At 38.6% G+C, this 21,329-nt stretch overlaps 1 protein-coding gene across 2 annotated transcripts in view; it reads left to right on the top strand.

Moving 5' to 3' along the window:
* The window catches only part of CUL4A (cullin 4A), a 54,461-nt gene that overhangs the window by 17,905 nt on the left and 15,227 nt on the right, over positions 1-21,329 (top strand). The window contains exons 4-15 of one of the 2 annotated variants that reach the window (XM_087814214.1): positions 2,701-2,769; positions 3,985-4,058; positions 7,050-7,212; positions 7,796-7,885; positions 9,057-9,139; positions 11,414-11,481; positions 13,606-13,724; positions 16,424-16,616; positions 20,005-20,109; positions 20,430-20,540; positions 20,649-20,734; positions 21,171-21,278. In XM_087814214.1, the coding sequence (XP_087670340.1) occupies positions 2,701-2,769; positions 3,985-4,058; positions 7,050-7,212; positions 7,796-7,885; positions 9,057-9,139; positions 11,414-11,481; positions 13,606-13,724; positions 16,424-16,616; positions 20,005-20,109; positions 20,430-20,540; positions 20,649-20,734; positions 21,171-21,278 (1,269 nt within the window). The remainder of the gene's footprint in view (positions 1-2,700; positions 2,770-3,984; positions 4,059-7,049; positions 7,213-7,795; positions 7,886-9,056; positions 9,140-11,413; positions 11,482-13,605; positions 13,725-16,423; positions 16,617-20,004; positions 20,110-20,429; positions 20,541-20,648; positions 20,735-21,170; positions 21,279-21,329) is intronic. The other variant, XM_016212877.2, reaches the window with a different exon arrangement.

Here is a 21,329-nt window from a genome sequence, read left to right as displayed (position 1 = left end):
AAAGAAGTATGATTCATGAGGAGTTCTTCTAAAATAGTAAACTATCCTCAGAATCTAAACCTGTAAATAACTATAGGCAGAAGTCACTTTTTCCTTCCCCTGATTCAACTTTATAGCAGTGCAGATTTTGTTAGTGACAGAAATGTTAAGTAGCTTGGGGCATCAGTGATCAGTCACACACAAAAACAGTCTATTCCTCAGAACAGAAGGAAGCGCAGGGAAACGAAGTCTTTGCTATTAGGGAAATCATGAAGCTGCACCATTACCTCTAAGCCTATCTTTACAATCTGTGTTGATGACAGAGGCTTTGGGCTTCTTTATAAAGACCCTCTGCCCATATTCAGCGGACTGGTGTGCAGTTAGCTTGCATGGAGCACTTGCTGGTGTTAGACTAAGCTTCAAACGTTTGTACAGCACTCCAAGTTACAGGTACCCTCATTAGCCAGAAGGCCCAAGACCACATAGATGAGTGGCCCTGGGTTAGTGCTAGGGTTCAGAGGTGAACATGACATAGTTCCTGCTGCCATGGGCTTTGTAGACTAATGAGGGAGGCAGTAATTAAGTATTGTAAAATGTGAACTTGGATAATTATTAAGAAAGATAATGTTATTTTTTAACAATTATAACAAGGGAACCTAATTTAGGTGAGGGGTTCAGGTGGTAAGTAGCCACTACTGGTCTGTGATGTGAGATCATTGTTATCTCCTGCTCTGTCTTCTGCTGCAAGGACAGCTCAGGTGTCACTCTTTTTGCTGCGATTTGAAAAGCAGGATAAACCGGTGTAGAAAATGTGGACAAAAATAAGACAGTTGTTGGAGAACCTGTCTGAAGAATAAACTGTTGACAAGCCCTCAGCATGCCTGTATGTCTTACATCCTGAGAGTACTCACATATGGCTTTGTGGGTACTGTTATAGCTTCGGGTCTGGAATTGGTTTTGATATTTAGAAGGCTGGAGCTCAGTAGATGCCTCAGTGTGTGGTATTAGCCTACCATTTCATTCTTTTTTCCACGGGAAATAGCAAAAAAATTATTAAAGATGTATATTGATTTTACCCAGCTTTTTAAAGAAAAATATCTTTTGTTTAAGGGACCCTTCACGTTGGACTTTTCTATTCTAATGAAACCCTACACCAGGTAGAGCTGTGTCTTGCTTAGTTGCAGCACCTGAGCTGACCAGTGGTGTCAGATTGGCTGGTGTGGGTTTAACTCTGTACAACCTTGCAGACTGTGTGACTGACAGCCTCTGGAGACTGGCCAGGGTATCTACCACAGGCCGAGTGCCTCATATCCAGCACTGGGTGCCAGAGCTGCTGGGTTGCTACCATGGTGGCACCTGTCTAAATGTGCTTGTGACTGATTGTTTTTCAGACTGTCCATTTTGAGCAATTATAGTAGAGTTCTTCCAGAATAATTTGTTAACCATCAAACTAGACTTGCTAGACTGACTATTTTTAATATATTGGCAAAGCCTCAAGAGAAAATAAGTAGGCTGTTTGGCAGGGACCACTGTGGTTGTGGTCAGCTACCCTTACTGGTGTGACAAGGATACATATGTGCCTGTCAGTCCATCCACTGCTCTTCTGATCACCTTCTGTCCCCTTCCTACAGTCCTGGCTGGTGTCCTGCCCTTTGTTGGCTACCTCTCCCTCTGTCAGACCTTCACCAACCAAACATTTCCAATGACTATCAGATTTTACATCAGAAAAACACACCCTGGCTGGTGTGTTTTTTTCTCCTCACTACATGCTAAGAATTTTATATGAAACCTCACAACAGCTCTGAGGAGTGTGTTTTGCTCCACATAGAGAGACTGAGGCCTAGGGAAGTTCATCATTTGTCCAGTGTCATAGAGCCAAGAAGTGGTAGAGCAGGACTGGAGCCCAGGAAACTGTCTTTCCACTTTAACAAGCTGTTTTGTTCATCTGTGTGAATATTAAATGAGCACAAGTATGAAAAGTGCATTGTAAACCATTAAGCAGTGTGTAGACATTTATGATTGTTAGACTTTGCAAAAACCTGTGAAGGCAGTGCTCAAAGCACTTAGCCATGGTTTGGTCTAGGAGCCTACATTCAGGTTGTTTTTCCCCTAGAAACAGCATTTTGAGTGTTTCTTTAAAACATATTCCAAGAGTCAGGCTGAGGGTGTTTCTAATTTGGTGCATGAATGTGACTTCTTGTCAGTTTTCATTGAGACTAGAGGTTAAAGTTAAACCTCAACTATTTTTCTGTGGCTGCCAGTCCCTCAGTGCTATTAATAATTGACCTGCTTCCTTACCACTGGGACAGCGTCTCTAGGAACTCAGGTACAGGATTAGGTCAGGTTCTACCCTTTGTGGGGTAGGGCCTTTGGTTCAGTCACCCAGGCCCATGAAGCCTGTGGCTTGGTTGTTAGTTTCAGCTGGCAGGGCTCTGAAAGTAATCCAGCAATAGAGTGCTACCAGAAGGAAAGGAAACTGGAATGGAGCAATAAGAGATGGAAAACGGGAGTGCAGGCAGGGATAATTACAGCTATGTTATGAGATGTGGAAATAAGAAAAACTACATTTATGGTTTCTGAGCTTCTGGTCATGTAGTATTCTGATTACTAACTGATATGTATGTATTCTGCTGTGAAGAGAGCTGAAATTAAGTTAAAATTAAATTAAAATTGCAATAAATTGCCCAGCATTTCTAAAGTTTTCCTTAGCAGGTCTGCACAGACTCACTAGATAGTGTTTTATTTTTAAAGAAGATTAACACATGCTGGCAAGATCATTGCAGACAAATGGTAAGCATATTGACTTTTTTATTAATATTGGTTTTATATATGGTTCACTCAGTACTGCTTTTTAAGTCTGATCTCACTTCCTCTTTGGTCTTAGTCTGCCTCTGGTTTCGTTTAGACAGAGAGATTTGTGTAGCCCTCTTTTAATCCAGTCACCTTTTTTTGTTTCTTTTTTATCAAAGCATGGCCTCATTCATCTCCCCTCACCCACCTAAAATAGGTGGTCCATATCATGAGCTGAGATAGGGAAGTTCTGTTCAGAATTCTCTTTGGGATCAAATGCTACATCCAGCTCCATCATAGTTGGACTACAGAGTAGAGAAAACCGGGGAAGGTGAACTCTGTTCTTCCAGAATTGGGCTGGCCTTCACACCGACCTGACAGATGATAGCTCATGGTACTCATAATTCCTGAATGGGTCTCTAAGTTTTTCTTTAATCCCAGTTTATGACAGATAATCAAGCCTAAATCCCAGAACTTTACTATAACTAGACAACCAGAATCTTAGACTTTGCAGATTTATTTTATGTATATGAGTTTTTAGTGTGACCAGGTGGTTCATTATGTAAGTTCAAGGAAAGATAGTATCAATAGCTTTCCTAAGTAGGTTGAATTCTTTTGTTTCCTAAATGAAGTAAGTAGGGGATAATGAATGTGTCTGTTCTGGGCCAGGCACCCGGTAGATGGTAGAAATAGATAAAAGTCTATTGGGAAGGTTTTGCTTACGTGTGTAAGCAAACCTCTGCAACAGCTTGTTAAGCTTCACGATAGGGGAATTGCAGGGTTACAGAGTACGTGTTAGCATGCGTTGTCCTGTGCCCTCCTCACTCTGCCTGCAAAGCAGAATCCAGTGCATACCCCTGGCCAAGAGCCTCGTTGTAATGTAACAACTAATTGTTTAAAAAGCTTACAGCATCTCCCCAGTGTAATGAGATTTACCACATCAGTCAGGAAATGACCAAATTTCAAGGTATCCTTTAGGCTAAATGCTTTAAATCCCTACAGTCGTATTTTCTGGAAAAAGGAGATGAAAAACAAACATCAAGAGGGAACAAAGTTAGAGGGGGAAAATATAAATCATTAGGGTCTTGGTGAGAAACATCTTTAATCAAGAAACAGTTATTGTTAGATTTGAGACACCTAGCACAGTAATAGTTCAAATGGCCTAATCTTGAATATTTTGTTAGTAAGATACATAAGTTCTTTTCTGATTTCCAGATCATGATCAGAAGTATTTTCCTGTTTTTGGATCGCACTTATGTACTTCAGAATTCCATGCTTCCTTCCATCTGGTGAGTGTCCTAGTCAACAGAGCTGCTGTGACTAAAATCACACATTTGACTTGTGTCTTCTGCTGGTTAATTTGATGGCATATGTAGTCATTTGTCTGTGGTCTTTTATGTCAGCCAAAATCACTAGTGCACACATCTGGGCCCAGGTGCATCTTAGCCTGGAGCGTTTTCATTACTAGTGAGGGTGACAGGGTGGGGCAGGCCGAGTTAGGGGGGACAAGTTCTAGCACGTCCCCCAGCTTGCAGTGAGTGTCCCAGCAGAGGCAGCAGGCAAGCACACAAGTACTGTGTGAAGCCACATTTCTGTAACTGGGTTCTGGACCTCAGGATCCTCTGGAGCCAGTGACGGCCCACAGCTCACTTCTGCTGTAAGGGACTCAGTTACTCTCTGATGGCTGGAGTTGGACCTGGAATGGCTCCCTCTAGTGGTCTGATGAAACTGCTAGTGAGGTTGTGACACACACACCCCACCTCCACCCGTCATGCCTCCATCTTGCTGACCATCGGAGGGCACAGGGGCCTAGCTTTGTTCAATATATTGAGGCCTGTAATTTCAGTCTTTATCGCACATCATCTTTCAGGGATGGTATAAATTAGGAACTCCTCCCCAATATTGTCCCTAGTCACTGACTTCCACAGCCTTTGCTAACGCTCTTCACCTCTCTGCCCACCTGCCTTAAGTCTTCCCACGGCTGCCTCCAAGGAGCCCTAGCTGACACGAACAAAAGCCTTTTCTTAATCCCAACCTTGGACTCTTCCTTTGTTGATGTAGAAATTTATTCTCCCATTCAGAAGTGATGCTGTACAAAGTTGCTTTTCTTTTCCAGCTTCCTCACCATCTTTTCACCCTAACCCTAAGCAGTTTCTTCTTTCACCACATGGAAACTGCGCTAGCCTTAGATGTCAGTGATCTCTTGGCTACCACACCCTATAGTCACTTTTTTTGTCTTTATTTTGTATAACTTAACATCTGTGTAGCTTTGGACACTCTCTCTCTATTGAAACTCTCCCCTTCCTTAATACCACTTTCCCCCTTTGTTCCTCATATCTCTCTGACGTCCTCCAACTTCTGCACATCTCATACTAGATATGCCCATACATGTCCACAATAAGGCAGACACTGCACAGAAAAGATGGCCTTTATTCAGAGAAATGGTAAGGATTGTAAAACTGATAACAAATCACATAGCTTCTACTCTGTACAAAGCTCTGTTCTAAGTGCTTCAGCACCTACTAATTAATCCTTAGAACAGCTCTATAAGGGATGACTCTTATTATTTCCATTTTATAGGTGGGGAAACTGCAGCACAGAGTTCAAATAACTTGCAGTACCCAGGTTGTCGGATTACCTAGCCTGAACTCTTAATTTAGAAATGTAGTTTATAACATAACCATGCCATACAAACTACAAATGTTTCCTGGAGTGTAAAGGATACCATACCACACTCCATCTTTTGCAACTGGCAGAAAAACTGAGCGTGATAGTACAGTACAAGAATCATGGTGAAGGTGTGTGAGAAACTCAGGGAAGGATGAGAAAGGAGGGGCAAGCCTTGGCCCAAGCTCTGCAGAATGAGCAGGGGTGCTTAGGTAGTTAAGAGAGAAAGAGTCCTTAGAGGAAAGAAGTCCATTCTGGAGACTGGACAGCAGCATGCCCAGAATGTGCAGTATGTGGGAGAATTGGAGAGATGAAGCTGATGAGATAACCTGATGGCTGTTGGTGGGCTGCTCCTAAAACTTTAAAATGAGATTTAGGTTTTAGGAAGAAGATTCTAGCGGACAGTTAACACTTCCTACATACCAGGTACCTGCCTGGCCTGATGCGAACTGTTTTACAGATTTAAAACAATGTGCTTGATCCCCATTTAGTGTTAAGGTAGGACAAGCATAGAGAGTTTAAGTTCCTTGCCTCAGAGTCACAGCAAGCGTGCGAGTGGGGGGGCAGGATTCAAGCCCAGGTGACTGGCTTGAGCCCACATGCTGCCTAATGGGCTTTAGTGCTCTGTCTTTGAAATTCACGGAAGATTGACCTTCATCTCCTCCAGGGAACAGGAAAGGGCCATTGTCATTATGGGACATGATGTAGGGGGAGAAGGTTCTCCAACACAGATAGGACGCCCCAGAACCCGTGCTCACCAGCATACGTAGTGCTTGCTGCTACTACCACTCACTTTAATACCATTCACCATTAGTACTCCTACTTATTACCACCACCACCACCACCACCACCACTAATACTGCTCACCTTTACTACTAGCTACCACCACTGCTGCTCACCACCACCACTGCCTCTGAGTTGCCCATTTAGGAGACCTGGCTGGGCCCAGGGATCTGAACTTTGGCCCCCTCTGTGTTTGGCACCTAGGGGATTTGGGGAGGTGTTTTGTCAAAGCACAGAGTCCGTTATCACAGTGTTTGTGGATAGTAGCTGACAGCTGAATGTCCTCCTAAATTCTTCAGGTAATGAGCTGATAAAGTATGATGGACTCTTAAAATCACATTTTAATATCAGTTCTCCAGTTGAAAGAATAGAGGAGAGAACCAACTGCCAGGGAGGTACAGTTGGATGACAAGCTCTGTAGAGGGACCAGAGAAGGAAAAGAGGCTGGTGAGGGCAGTGGAGTAGGGTGGGTTCCTAAAGCCTTGAGCATCTCTGATCATGCCCCAGGAAGAATGGTGTGAATTGTGGGCTGAGGATAGCAGGTTTTTGCAAGATACTTTCAATGACATGCTTGACCTAGTTAGTAATGCCTCAACACTCCTCATGTAACAGTTGCCAGACCCACTTCATGAAAACATAACAGCCTTGATAAAGAAAGAAATACCAGGCACACTAGACTAGCCAAAAATGAAAATTAAAAATTATTGACACCTGGATTTAGGAAATTAGCAAATGAACAGATTTGGGATGATATAATGTAGCTAGAGCTTCACCTAAAACTTCTGTAAAGTGAAACTAAAATATAGTTTTGTTTTTTACTGTTTGTACAGGGATATGGGATTAGAACTATTTAGAAACCACATTATTAGTGATAAAATGGTTCAGAGCAAAACTATTGATGGAATTCTGCTATTGATTGAACAAGAAAGAAATGGAGAAGCGGTTGACCGAAGCTTACTGCGAAGTCTGCTGAGTATGCTCTCTGATCTTCAGGTAAACATCGTATTGTTCTAAATTTACGAATAACTTTTAATAGTTTATAAGGAAAAAAATTGGACCCATGCCTAACTACTTACACCAAAATAAATGGAGGTATCAAAAATTTAAGTGCAAAAATTGAAATCATAGAAGTATTTGTTGAAAATATGGGAATTTTTTTTTTTTTAACCACTAGAAGGGGAATGACTCTTAGGCTGACACCACACCAAGACCACAAAAAGAAAGACCCCTTACAACATGGACCCCAGTGCTCCCTAGAAAAAGGACAAGGGCATGGCGGACTCTCAGAGGAGAGCAGTGAAGTGGGCTTGCTATCCCAGTCAGCCGAGTAGAGGTCAGCCAGCCAAGAATCAGCTGACCCAAAGTCAGCTAAGCAGAGGTCAGCTATGCCTCTGGGGTCAACTACACAGGAGGCAGCTGAGCTGGCTTGTGAGGCCTCCGTGAAGGAATGGCAGGTATAGGCAGCTCATTAGTGCAGGTCACTGCAGCCTTGCTCTCTCAAAACTTGGGGTACATCAACACTTCAAAAGGTAGGTTTGTTTATTGTAATTGGTCAATAACTCTGCTCATTTCTCAGGTATATAAAGATTCGTTTGAACTGAAATTTTTGGAAGAAACTAATTGTTTATATGCTGCAGAAGGTCAAAGGTTAATGCAAGAAAGAGAGGTGAGACAATGAAATGTTTCTGAATTGCCATTTTTCATTTTTATAGATATGCTTCTAAGTGTAATTTCTAAATGTTTGTCTTTTCACACATGCAAACATTTTATTGAAAATCTTTTGAAATCTACAACTTAGATGAAATCCCCTGTAATGAGCTTCATTCTTATTATAGTAAGGATTTAATTTCTTTCATTTAGAAACTTTTTTTGCCCTCCCACCAATTTAAAAAAAAACCACAGTAAGATAGCTTCTGAAGGCAGGTATATAAAGGAACTCAAATTGAAGCAATAGGCAAATCTTAAATGTGAAAGATAATTCTAACACGTGAAAAATTTTTATGACACAGTGAAAAAATTACCCAAAAAGTCATCTGAAAGACATGGTGATGTGAACCCAAACAACTTGACAGCCAGTTTTGCAGGTATTAGAGCACAGTCCCGGAGGAGCCCCCTGGGGACTGTCACCCAAATGTTACTTGTCACTGTGCAGGATGAACCTGACCATTGGTTCTTTAATCCTAATTTTGAAGAGGGAGTTTCAAGTCAGATACCAGGCCTGGCTGCTGCCACCAGATCAGAACCTCACAGACTTGTGTTATGGGGCCTTTCTTGTGCTGTCTGGTGGCAGCAGGACACCCTCTGCCCCTGGAAACAGTGTAGTGCATTTTGAGGTCTTCTGTAACCACCCTGTTTTCCCCAAATGAACCGGTCTGTTGATTAGTTTTTGCTGACCCCTTTGTATGTGGGCCAGGGTGTGCCATTAGGCTCTGTAACCTCTAACTCAGGTGCTGCTGCTTACCTGTCCACGGGACCTCAGTGATGGGCAGTACACGTGATATCAGCCCCCAGGTGCTGCTGCTTACCTATCTGCGGGGCCTCAGTGGTGGATGGCCCTGTGGCATCAACCACAGCACTTCACTGTGAACAGGGCACAACAAAGCAGTGCTGCCTCTGCCCTACTTGTAGAGGTTAAGTTTAATGTCCACAGTTGGTTTAAGGAAACTCCTATGTATTCCACCGAACCTGCATGCACTTCCCACTTTAATCTGTGTTAACACTGGCCTTAATATATATTCTGTTTTTAAATAAAGGCCTATAAGGAAAACTATTTCCACTTCTTGGGTAAAATCAAGAATCTTTTTGTTACTGACGTGTTTAAAAATTTTGTTTGGAAGGTTCCAGAATATCTTAACCATGTAAGTAAACGTTTAGAGGAAGAAGGAGACCGAGTAATCACGTATTTAGACCACAGCACACAGTAAGTACTGTTCATTTATTTAGCTTTTGCAATTCAGTCATAGGTGAAACCTTTTCCTGGCTGGTTTTTTAAATAAATGGTATCTTTGTAAACTCATTCAGTACTATCTAAGAGTATTTTTGCTCTTAGCACATGTTATATTATTTGTGATTACTCAGCACTTACAAGGTAAACTAAGTACTTTGTCATGAGTTATCATCCAAAGGGAGTAGTTCAGGCTGAGATACTTGGCATCTTTGGGTTTTGAGACAAGAGATTCTATTTATGTTAATGGGATATAATAGAATATTAGGCAATTTTGGTTGTAAACCTTTTTATTAGAGATCTAATGTAGCTGTAACTTTTATTTATGGTATTCAGTCTCATTATTTTCTTTCTTCATCTAATTCATTTTTCCCTAAACTTGAGGTTGGATGGATAGCTAGGGAAAGGTAATAGGGAAAATTTTTGTGAATGTCTTCTGGCAGTATTTATTCAAATGAGGACAGATAAGAAATCTATTTCTATAGATGGGAGATAGAAAAGAAATGGATGTTTTTAAAGAGAGACTAAAGTGAAAAAATGTGCAGAGCTAATTGACTCATTGGTGGGGAAGAGGGCAGGCAGGATGAAAGACAGGGACAGGATTATGACATTTGAAAATACAGAAGATAAGAGGGGTCATAAGAGAAAAGATGAAGCCGCCCTTAGACATAATGAGTTTGAGGTGCTTGTGGGAAATCCCAGATCTGCAGAGAAGTGACAGTCAAGCTGAAGCCAGGACAGGGTTGCTAAGGGGATGTTTACCTTCAATATACCATTTCTACTACTAAATATATAGAGAAATGAAAACATACATCCATATAAAACTTGTACACAAATTTCCATGCAGCGTTATTCATAGTAGTCAAAAAGTGGAAACAACCCATTGTCAGCTGATGGATGGATAAACATACAATGGAATATTATTCAGCCATAAAAAAGAATGGAGTACTGACACATGCTGTAATATGGATGAATCTTAAAAACACTGCTAAGTGAAAGAAGGCAGACATAGACGTCATGTTACGTATGCTCTCTTTTGTAAAAAAGGTTCAAAATAGGAAAATATGTACAAATTACTGTCTGCCTCTGACTAGAAGGCAAGGGGGGGTGGATGGAGAGAATGGAAGTGCTGATGGGTATGAACTTTCTTTTAGGATGATGATAATGTTCTAAAATGAGATCACGGTGATGGTTATACAACTTTGTAAATATATTAAAAACCATTGAATTGTACACTTTAAATGGGTGAATTTTATGACATATTTCCTCTCTGGCCTCCACCTCCCATCAATTGGGTCACGGTTCCTTTTCCCAGGGGCAGACTGGAAAAGGTGCTGACGCCTCCTAAACTCAGCTGTCAGCTTCACCACTCACTGGCCATGTGACCTGGGCAGGTCACACCATCTCTGAAGTCTTGTTTTCTCATCTGTGGGATGGAGATCGGAATGTCTGCTGTGCCTTTTAGGGTTGCTATGAGGTTTAATTAAGATAATACATTAAAAAGTTCCTTATAAAATTAAGACTTTGGAAAATGACCAGAATTAATAAGCTCAGAATAAAGTAGATACTCTGATTTTTTTTGTAAAAAAGAACTGTGGGTAATGAACCCAGGAAGAATGATTGTTTGTGTTCCTATGATTATGGCAAGTGACACTTGCTGAATTTCCAGATTTTCAAATATTCTGGTCTGTGTGACACGCAACTGGACTTCATGAAGGCACTTTCATAAATTGGATTTTTATAAGTGGTAATGGCAGAAAGCAGACAGAAAGAAGTAAGGACAGCGAGACATAGCTGTAACAGTAGAAGACAGGGTTTTATGGGACCTGGAGTAATTGGGGTGGAAGAATAGGACAAAGTTGCAGCAGCAATCCAAGAAGTAATGTGCATAATGGAGGGCAAAACTTAAATTCAAAAATGACTACAGCATGAGGACCAATTGCTAGCCAAGCGTGGAAGTGAGCCCACGTAAGGTGTGGCACACCTGCCTGTCTGCTAGTGTTCCCTTTGCCCTGCGTTTATTGGTCTAGTTATGTTATTCAGTAAATTGATTTTAGAAATACTTCGGAGTTTGAATTAGCAGTCGTGACTATCCATGTGTGAGTGAAATGCTTGTTCTGTGACCCTTTGGTTTCTGATTATTGGGTCCATAGAGTATCTGTGTAAACTGTAAATTCCCCACCTTTTATAGTTAACCAAAGTCTCTCCTTTAACCTTATTTCTGACACAGTCTCTTTTTGCCTTCTATAGGAAACCACTGATTGCTTGTGTGGAGAAACAGCTACTAGGAGAACATTTAACAGCAATTCTGCAAAAAGGTAGATTTTCCTAACTCTTGTGTCAGTTAAACTGAATGAGTCCTTAATTCATTAAGAAAGTGAAACATTGTAAATAACAATGTAAGGACATTTGTTATTTATTGTAAGCCAATCTCTAAAAATCATTAAAAATAATGAACCTATCAGCCCTTGAGAAAATTAGATAAGAAAAATATTGAAAGGTTTGTTATAGAACTACAGTTTATGCTGAAGTCAAATTAAATACTATCCCAACTGAAAAGTTCCTAGAGATCCTCTAGACAGCAGATAGCTTGCAGCTGGGTACTTATAGAGCACTCATAGCCCTTCATGGTGTTATTATTCATGTGCACTGATATACAGGTGATGCTCAGAATGCTGCTGCAGGTGTAGATGTTCATCATTGGACAGGCTGTTAGATTTTCATAGGCTTCCTCCCCATGCCCTTGGAGCAGCTAAATGTCATAGAAACTGACAAATGTGTGGTCTGCTTAAGCCAGAGTACACTTTTCTGCCTTGATAATCCTGGGAAAACAAGCAAACAGAAAATAGAACACATTATATTGCTAATCTTACATTCCCCTTGTGATCCTAAAGCTTTGTTAAAGAATCATTCAAATGTTGGTGCTGCAGACACTGGGATTGTTTATAACACTCTGCTACTTCGTGTTACTTTTTGTAACTCTTAAGTATTTAATGTTACCATTTGAAAGTCATTCTGAAACTACAAATTGTTTCAAGGTATTGAAAACCTTAAAGTTTAACTTGGGAAGGCCCTAAGCACCCAAATATATTCTGGTATGGATTCTGCTTTGCTGGATGGTCATAGTTGGACTTCCAAGTGAAACCACAGTAATGCCAAAAGGAGAGAGAATTGCATTATTGAGCATCCACTGTACTTCGTGTAAATATCTTCTAGTCCTTGGAGAACCCAGTGAAATCATTACCCCCATTTACAAGTAAGAAAACTGAGGCTAACAGCTTAACAGTGGTGCCTTAAGTCACAGCTCCTAAGTTGAGAGGCAGGGTACAAGTCTGGATGTCTTTCTACTTAGACCTCACCGAAACCTATACAGCTGGTATGCTTGCACGTGAATGAGGTCTTAACTTATGGTCTACCTAAAATAAATGCATTCAGAAATCATACTAGGTGGGGGTTTTTTTAATGAGTCATAAGAGAAAAGGGCTTCAAGTAAATAGAAATTTGCATAAGTTGTTTCACAAAATGGTGAAATATATTTAGGAGCTTAATCTAAATTTTTTTAGAGGCATTTAAATAAATAGCTGTAATTTTTGAATTCTTAAGACATTATTTAGGGTTTCAGTAAGATAAGTTATAAAGTTATTTGTATCAGTAGATCAAAATGTAATTTAGAGAAATGAACATTGGAGCTCTTATTGAGGATCTGTAATTGCCATCAACAGTGCATTGTGCGCATCTTTAAACCACCTTCGATGGATGGGCATTGTTCCCATTTACAGAAGAATCTGAGACTTTGTGAAGTAACATGACTAGCTCACCACTTCTCTAACTTAGCTCCCTCTCTGTTGTTATCATAAAGCAGATATTTAGAAAGTCTTCTGTGAAAGTTCTTCTGATGGTGGTATGGTTTTAGAAAATCTTCATAAAATCTAAATACTTAAAATAGAAAAGAAAAACTTTTTAAATGCTATGTTAAGTACTTCAAAATATCTAGAAAATAATAAATATTTTTCTCTCACAGTTGAGTATATATGTGGAGAAAATTAATCATCTAAAATGTTAGATTGATAGCTTATTCTTTGACAAATATACTTTTGGATTGATGGACTAACTCAGAAGGAACTCGGAATCACTAACCTCCCAGGTCAAAAAGTTGGTGTGAGTGTTTTTCAGATCATTGCTACTTTAGTGAATTAGGAAGGCTTTTAGTGACATGAAGAAATAAAGAATACATCTCCCAGCATGGTCAGAAAAATGAGATTCAGCTAATAGGATTTATCTCAGCTACTCCATTAGAACATCTTACCTATGTGGAAAAAAGCAAAGTTCCCTAAATTTTTACATTACATATTAACTTTTTCTGGTGCACACTATATTCTAGTTTCGTTGTTATTCGCACTGACTTACTGATGTGATATGCTAACATTTACTGTGTGATCCAGGACTTGATCACTTACTTGATGAGAACAGAGTGCCCGACCTCACTCAGATGTACCAGCTGTTTAGCCGAGTGAAGGGTGGGCAGCAGATCCTGCTGCAGCACTGGAGCGAGTACATCAAGGTGTGTGGGGTTTGTATTGACAGTTTGTTTTGACCAACTGAGCTTTGTGCAAGGGGTGGGTGGCCCAGTGCAAGGATGCTGCAGTTCCCTGGCAGAGCGAACTGGACTGTTTAAAGGTACCTTTGTTTTTTCATAGCAGGTGATCAGGTAGATGGTAGTCTTCCATTTCCTTCCAGATCACTTGTGCAAATTTTTTTTAAAGATAACACCAACAATGATGAACACCATCCAGGTATAAACATGACTTAAAAGGCTATTTGGCTATTTGTCATTAGCATAAATACCTAATTTAATTCTATAGTCCTGATTTTCAAAAAGTAGTCATTTTCATGAATCTGCTTTTTAAACATGCCTTTGCATAGTAAGAACTATTGCACATTTTGTTAGGTTGGTGTATGTGCTACTTTATTTCCTAGCAATCCAAGATTTATTTCCCAAAGATTTACTTTCATGTTTCTATAGCACGTGTGTGTGTACATGTATGGTTATAAAAAAGGCAACAGAAGGGGTCCTTATGGTTCTTGACCGTGGTGATGGGTACACAAACCTGCACAAGTGATAAAGTCTAAAGAACTTAATCCAGCCCAGCCCGGCGTGGCTCAGCGGTTGAGCATCAACCTAGGATCCAGGAGATCGGGGTTCGATTCCTGGTCAGGGCACATGCCTGGGTTGTGGGCTGCAGCCGATCATCACTGATATTTCACTCTCTCTCTCCCTCTCCCTCTCTCTGAAATCAATAAAGATATATTTTTAAAAAATTAAAAAATTTAAAAAAAACAAAACTTAATCCATACAAAAATGAGTTATAGTTAAAACTGGGACATTGTGGATAAGATGGGTAGATTGTATCAATACTAACATCCTGGTTGTGATGCTGCTTTTTAGTTTTACCAGATGTTACCATCGGGAAAATAGGCAGTGTACAAGGAATCTCCTTCCTATTTTTACTGCATATGAATCTATCATAAGAAAAATTTCAATTCGATAAAAAAGATAAAGCTTTCATGCTGCTTTCTGGAATATCAGGCCTGAAGTTGCTTATCAGTCTACATGTTGAAAGCTTGTACACACATGCACACCACCACCTCAAGATTCTATACAACGATATTGAGCTAAAAGTCATGACTGATTTAAGCTGGATCAGCAATAGAGCTTTAGGTAAAGGAAAGGCTAATGGAGATTTAGAGTTTTGCCAACAAGTAGTCCTTGGGGAATAAGTCATCTTGGCAATTTTCAGTTTGGGTAGTAAAAATCAGTAATGTGACCACCTTTCTTGAGTGTCCATGAATGATAAGGAGTTACACTATGGCAAAATAGATTACATTTAGCACAGTGTGTCATCATCAAAATAAAGCTGATCTGGCAGTGTGTGTACATTATTTTTAAATGCAGTCAGTACAGAGGGTAGCGTGAAAAGTAAGTCCCTCCTACCCCTAGTGGTCATCGTGTCCATCTCCAGAAAGCATTTATGCTAATTTATTTGTACCTTTTCACCAATAATCTGCTTCCACATGCATAAATGATGTGTAAGTGTATACTTAAGACCAGTTTTTTTGTTTTTGTTTTTAATCCTCACACAAGGACATGCTGAGAGAGAGAGAGAGAGAAACATCGATAATTTGCCTTTTGTATATGCCCCAGCCAAGGATCGAACCCACAACCTAGGTATGTGCCCTGGCCGGGAATCATACTGGCACCCTTTTGGTGCACAGGGTGACAGTTAACCAAGGGAGCCATTGTGGCCGGGCAAGACCAGTTTTTCAAAAAAATTAATTGTATTCAGCCCCTCTTCAGCAGGTAGTTTATATCCTCAAACATCTAACTATTGTCACACATAGAATTTTAGTAATGTTTACTTTAATATAGCATTTTTTAATTAAAAATACAGGCTAAAAACCGTGCTACTTATAGTTAGAAGTGAAGGAGACAGAAAACTATAGCCAAGGATTCCAAATAGGTACATTGATAGGAGTTAGTCTTTTTGAGGAATTCATAAGTAAAAGTTCTTCAAAAAACAATAGAAAATTTCCCAGTAATTTATAAGTTCTTCCAGAGGCAGAATTGTAAAACTAAAGCATTGTGTATAGTTGTGTCTCCCCCACCCTCCATCCTCAGTTTCACTTTCTTCTGTTTCAGTTGCCTGTAGTCCGCCATGTTCTAAAATCATTAGATGGAAAATTTCAGAAATAAGCAATTCATAAGTTTTAAATTGTGAGACATTCTGAGTAGCATGGTGAAATCTCAAGCTGTCCCACTTGGGATATGAATCTTCCCTTTGTTCAGCATTTCCACCCTGTAGACACTACCCACCCATTGGTCACTTAGTACCCACCCATTGGTCATGGTATCATAGTGTTTGTGTTTAGACAACCCTTAGTTTACTTAAAAATGGCCCAGAGTGCAAGAGTAGTGATGCTGGCAATCAGTTAATGCCAAAGAGAAGCCTTAAATTGTATGCATGTATGTATAGGAAAAAACTGTGTGTGTGTGTATGGTTTGGTTATCCATGGTTTCAGACATCCACTTGGATCTCAGAACGTATCCTCCAGAGAAACGGGGGACTACATTGTTCACTTAATTTTTAGAATGTAGACTAAATTTATGAAATTTCTAAACTATCATGATTATTTGATAGCAAGAGAAAATAATGTGTGGTATCATAAACCTGTTGATGACTTGGTGTGTGTTTGTTTTTGTAGACTTTTGGGACAACGATTGTTATCAATCCTGAAAAAGATAAAGATATGGTGCAGGACCTGCTGGATTTTAAGGACAGAGTGGACCATGTGATAGAAGTGTGCTTTCAGAGGAATGAGAAGTTCATCAACTTGATGAAGGAATCCTTTGAAACGTTTATCAACAAGAGGCCAAATAAGCCCGCAGAACTGATCGGTAGAAAAACATATTTCTATACAATTTTTTAATATGGGAAAGTAAGACATAACTCAAGCAGATTTTTTTCCTCAAAATATTCAAGCTCCTGCCCTGGCTTGAGGGTTGAGGGTCATCCAGTACACTGCAGGGTGGCAGGTTCAGTCCCCGGTCAGGACACATACCCAATTTTGGGTTAGATCTCCGACAATGGCACTTATGGGAGACAACTGATCAGTATTTACTCTCTCTCCCTCTCCCTTCCTCTCTAAAATCAATGGAAAACATGTCCTTGGGTGAGAATTTATGCATATATATACATGTATACACACACACACACATTTTTCCCCAAGCCCCTCATGCAAAGGGAAAGGTTATTATTACACCTTATTAGGAGCTGTGTTTTCAAAAAACCATATACACACATGTGTGGTATATATTTTTATATACATATGTGTGTGTATGTACAAGTGTGTGGTATTTTCACAAGGGAGGACGCAGCAGTGATTCTGTAAAAAAATGAGGTTTGACTTCACAAAAGAAAAAAGGGACAGTAGAGATTTAGCCTAGTTTGCACTTCCTGTTCTAGCAGCCCCAGAGCTATATTTTGTAGAGTTGAACCTTGGTTCTCTGTCTTGATTCCTTGTAATTTCTGCTCAGAATTTGGATTGAGAAAGTTTGTTGTATATGATGCCTCTGTGTTATGATAACTTGGTCAGTCTCCAGATAATGTTTAACATGAGATACTCTTGAGTCACTATCTTTGCATTCTGTAATCAGCATTAAAATAGGATAAAATTGGATGGGATCTCAAATGACCATATTATAAGATGAAACGGTTTGTTTTTTAGTATAAATGCACACTCTGTATATGAGTCCTCCTTTATCAGACATATGATTGGCAAACATTTTCCCCAGTTTGTAGCTTGTGTCTGAATTCCCTAAAAGTGTATTTAAAAAGGAAATTTTTAAATTTTAATTTAGTTAATTTTATGTATATTTTATACTTTGTGCTCTTTCCTGTTCTGCTTAAGAAATCTTTACCTAACTCAAGGTCTCTGATTTTTTTCCTATTATTTTCTAGAGCTTTTATAGTTTTAGTTCTTACAGTTAGGTCTATAATCCATTTTGAGTTAATTTTATATATGGTATAAGGCAGCAGTTCCATATGTGGCTGTCCAGTTTTCCCACCATTATTAAAGATTTTGTCCTTTCCCCATTGTTGTATATTCATGGCTCCTTTGTCATAAATTAATTGTCTATATATGTGTAGGTTTGTTTCTGGGTTCTCAGTTCTGTTCCATTGTCCTGTGTGTATGTTTCTGTTCCAATACCATATTATATTGTTTGGATTACTGTAGCTTTGTAGTATAGTTTGAAATCAGGGAACATGATACATCCAGCTTTGGCTATTTGGGATATTGTGTGGTTTCATATTAATTTTGGGATTATTTGTTCTAGTTCTGTGACTATGCCATTGGAATTTTCATAGGGATTGCACTGAACCTTTAGATTGCTTTGGGTAGTATTGACATTTTAAAAGTATTAATTCTTCCAATTCATAAGCATGGAATATCTTTCCATTATTTGTGTCTTCTTCAGTTTCTTTCATCAGTGTCTGATTTCAGTATACAGATCTTTCACTGCCTTCTTAAATTTATTCTTATACTTTGTATTCTTTTTGATATAATTGTTAATGGGGTTATTTTCTTAACTTCTCTTTCTGATAGTTTGTTACTAGTATGTAGCCACAGATTTCTGTATATTGATTTTGTTTCCTTTGACTTTATTGGATTCATTTATTCTAACAATTTTTTGGTGGAATCTTTAGGGTTTTCATAGGGTATCATATCTGTAAATAGTGATAGTTTTACTTCTTCCTTTTCTATTTGGATGCCTTTTATTTCTTCTTTCCTAATTGCTGTGGATAAGACTTCCAGTACTATGTTGTATAAGAGTGGCGAGAGAGCATTCTTGTCTTGTTCCTAATCTTTGAGGAAAAGCTTACAGCTTTATATCATTGAACATGATGTTAGATGGGTTTGTGTTGAGGTATGTCCCTCTATGCCCACTTTGCTGAGAGTTTTTATCATAAACGAATGCAAATTTTACCAAATGTGTTTTCTGAATCTATTGAAATAAAATGTTTGTCCTTCATTAGGTTAATATGCTGTATCATGTTGATTGATGTGCAGAACCATCCTTTCATACCTGGAATAAATCCCACTTGCTCATGGTCTATGATCATTTTAATGTATTGTGTAATTTGGTTTGCTGATATTTTGTTGAGAATTTTTACATCTGTGTTTATCCAGGATATTGGCCTGTTACTGTCTTTATTTGTGGTGTCCCTGTCTGGTTTTGGTATCAAGGTAATGCTGGCCTTGTAAAATGTGTTTGGAATCGTTCCTTCCTCTTCAGTTTTTTGGAAGAGTTTGGGAAGGATGGGTATTAATTTTTTTTAATGTTTGAAAAAATTAACCAGCGAAGCCATTTGTTCCTGGACTTTTATTTTTTGGGAGGTTTTTGATTACTGATTCAGTCTCCTCACTAGTAATTGGTCTATTTAGGTTTTCTATTTCTAAGATGAAACAGTTTTTAAATTACTACTCTATACAATTATTTCATGATAATATCAAGATATATTTCAGGATTCATAGAATTTCACTAGTCAGTAAAAGTTTTTTAAAATTTACAGGTGGCAAAGGGCAAAGAAAGGTGTATACAGTGATAAAAAATTGGGCTTGTGTTGATTATTGTTGAAAGTGTATGATGGGAACATGGAGTTCATTATACAGTTGTCTACTTTTGTGTATGTTCAGAATATTTCATAATAAAAAATTATAAAGAAAAATACAAATAAAAGCAACAACAGGGCAATTTAATTGGGCCTTTGGGCCACTTTATGGATTGTTGTTTCTCTAAAGATGAATGTTTAACTCAGTTTGGGCTTCTTAAAAGCCTTGGGTTCTCCTTTCCTTAAGCCAGGTCATGGCTGATTTGTGTCAAACAGGAACCCAGAGTAGAATTGCTCTAATCCCTGCATTCAGTGATAAAACATTGTCACCATGGATATAATCTTATGAAGCCCTGAGAAAAATCCTTTATGAGAGTCATTCAAATTTCTTATACCACATCTTGAAAATGGGACATTCCAGTTCCTAAAGCAATAATGCATCGTGAAACCGAAGCATATAATTAAAGTATTTATTCTCACGTGACTTGAAAGGACATATCTTAGGCCATCAGATATTTGCCTTTTTGTCATATAATAATGTCACTTTGGAAAGGCTCCAGAGTGTTATTGTCCAATTTTGGCTTATAGAGATTAAAGATGTTCTTTTTTTCTATTTAGAAAATGTATAACAAATGCTTATTTTTCAAATAATTTAAACTCTTAATTTCACAGCAAAACATGTTGATTCAAAATTGAGAGCGGGTAATAAAGAAGCAACAGATGAAGAGCTGGAGAGGATCCTTGACAAAATCATGATAATATTCAGGTTTATTCATGGTGAGAAATACTCTATGTTATTTTTATTAACATTGGGCTCATGGAAAATGCTACATAATCAAAAATGTATGTGGGCCCTATCTTTTCTTGAGAAAAACTGACTGAAACATTTTCCACTTTCATATTAATACAGGAACTACAGTGATGGTCGCCCACTGATTAAATTGAACGTATTTCTTTATGGAAATTTAACACAGGGATTCAGTGAAATTAGAGTTGGCTTGCATCAGAATGAACACTTAGGGTTTTCCAGTAGTTAAAGTGAACATTTGTGTATCAACTGTCTAATGTCTTGTTATTTTTAATTTGGTTATAAATAGGTAAAGATGTCTTTGAAGCATTTTATAAAAAAGACTTGGCAAAAAGACTCCTTGTTGGAAAAAGTGCCTCAGTCGATGCTGAAAAATCTATGTTGTCAAAACTAAAGCATGGTAAGCATGTGGAACCTGGGGTTCTGTCCTACCTCTGTGCTGGGAATTGATTGCATTAACAGCATGTTGCTCCTGGGGTTTTTCACCCACCCTTCGCTTGTGTCCCAGAGTGTGGCGCTGCTTTCACCAGCAAGCTGGAAGGCATGTTCAAGGACATGGAGCTCTCCAAGGACATCATGGTTCATTTTAAGCAGGCAAGTTCTGTTTTTTTCAAGTAAAACAGCTTTTTTAAAAGTACCCACTTTAAATTATGTGAAGTGATTATTTAAAATGTGTAAATAATTATATGTTATGTAAAATCCTTGTCCTTAAAATTTACACTGTTAATGTCTCACGTACTCAGATAACCTAAATTCAAAATGAAAAAGAAAAATCCCTAAAAATGTATAATAAAAATTTGATTTAAATGAGCTTAATGGTATCTTATATTGGTGACATAACCAAAGAAGAAAAAATATTTCAAGTGACTTTGGAGCACATTATGTGGCTTCAGTAGAATATGTTCTAGAGATTAAAATAAATGCAAATAAGGTTAAATTGTATTATGAAAATTATACCATTTACCTTTTTATAGTTATTTTGAATAATATTCTAAAATAATTATTTTATCTTGATTTTCTTTGCTTTTAGTATATGCAGAATCAGAGTGACCCAGGCTCTATAGACCTAACAGTCAATATACTTACTATGGGATACTGGCCAACATACACACCTATGGAAGTACATTTAACTCCAGAAGTAAGTGTTTTAAAGACTGTTTGTCCTTTATTTTAAATATATTAGTGCTAC

Source organism: Miniopterus natalensis, chromosome 2, assembly GCF_054644295.1.
Source record: "Miniopterus natalensis isolate mMinNat1 chromosome 2, mMinNat1.hap1, whole genome shotgun sequence".
NCBI classification, from domain to species: Eukaryota; Metazoa; Chordata; class Mammalia; order Chiroptera; family Miniopteridae; genus Miniopterus; species Miniopterus natalensis.
The sequence above is the reverse complement of the archived record's forward strand: the minus strand, read 5'-3'. Positions and strand labels throughout refer to the sequence as shown.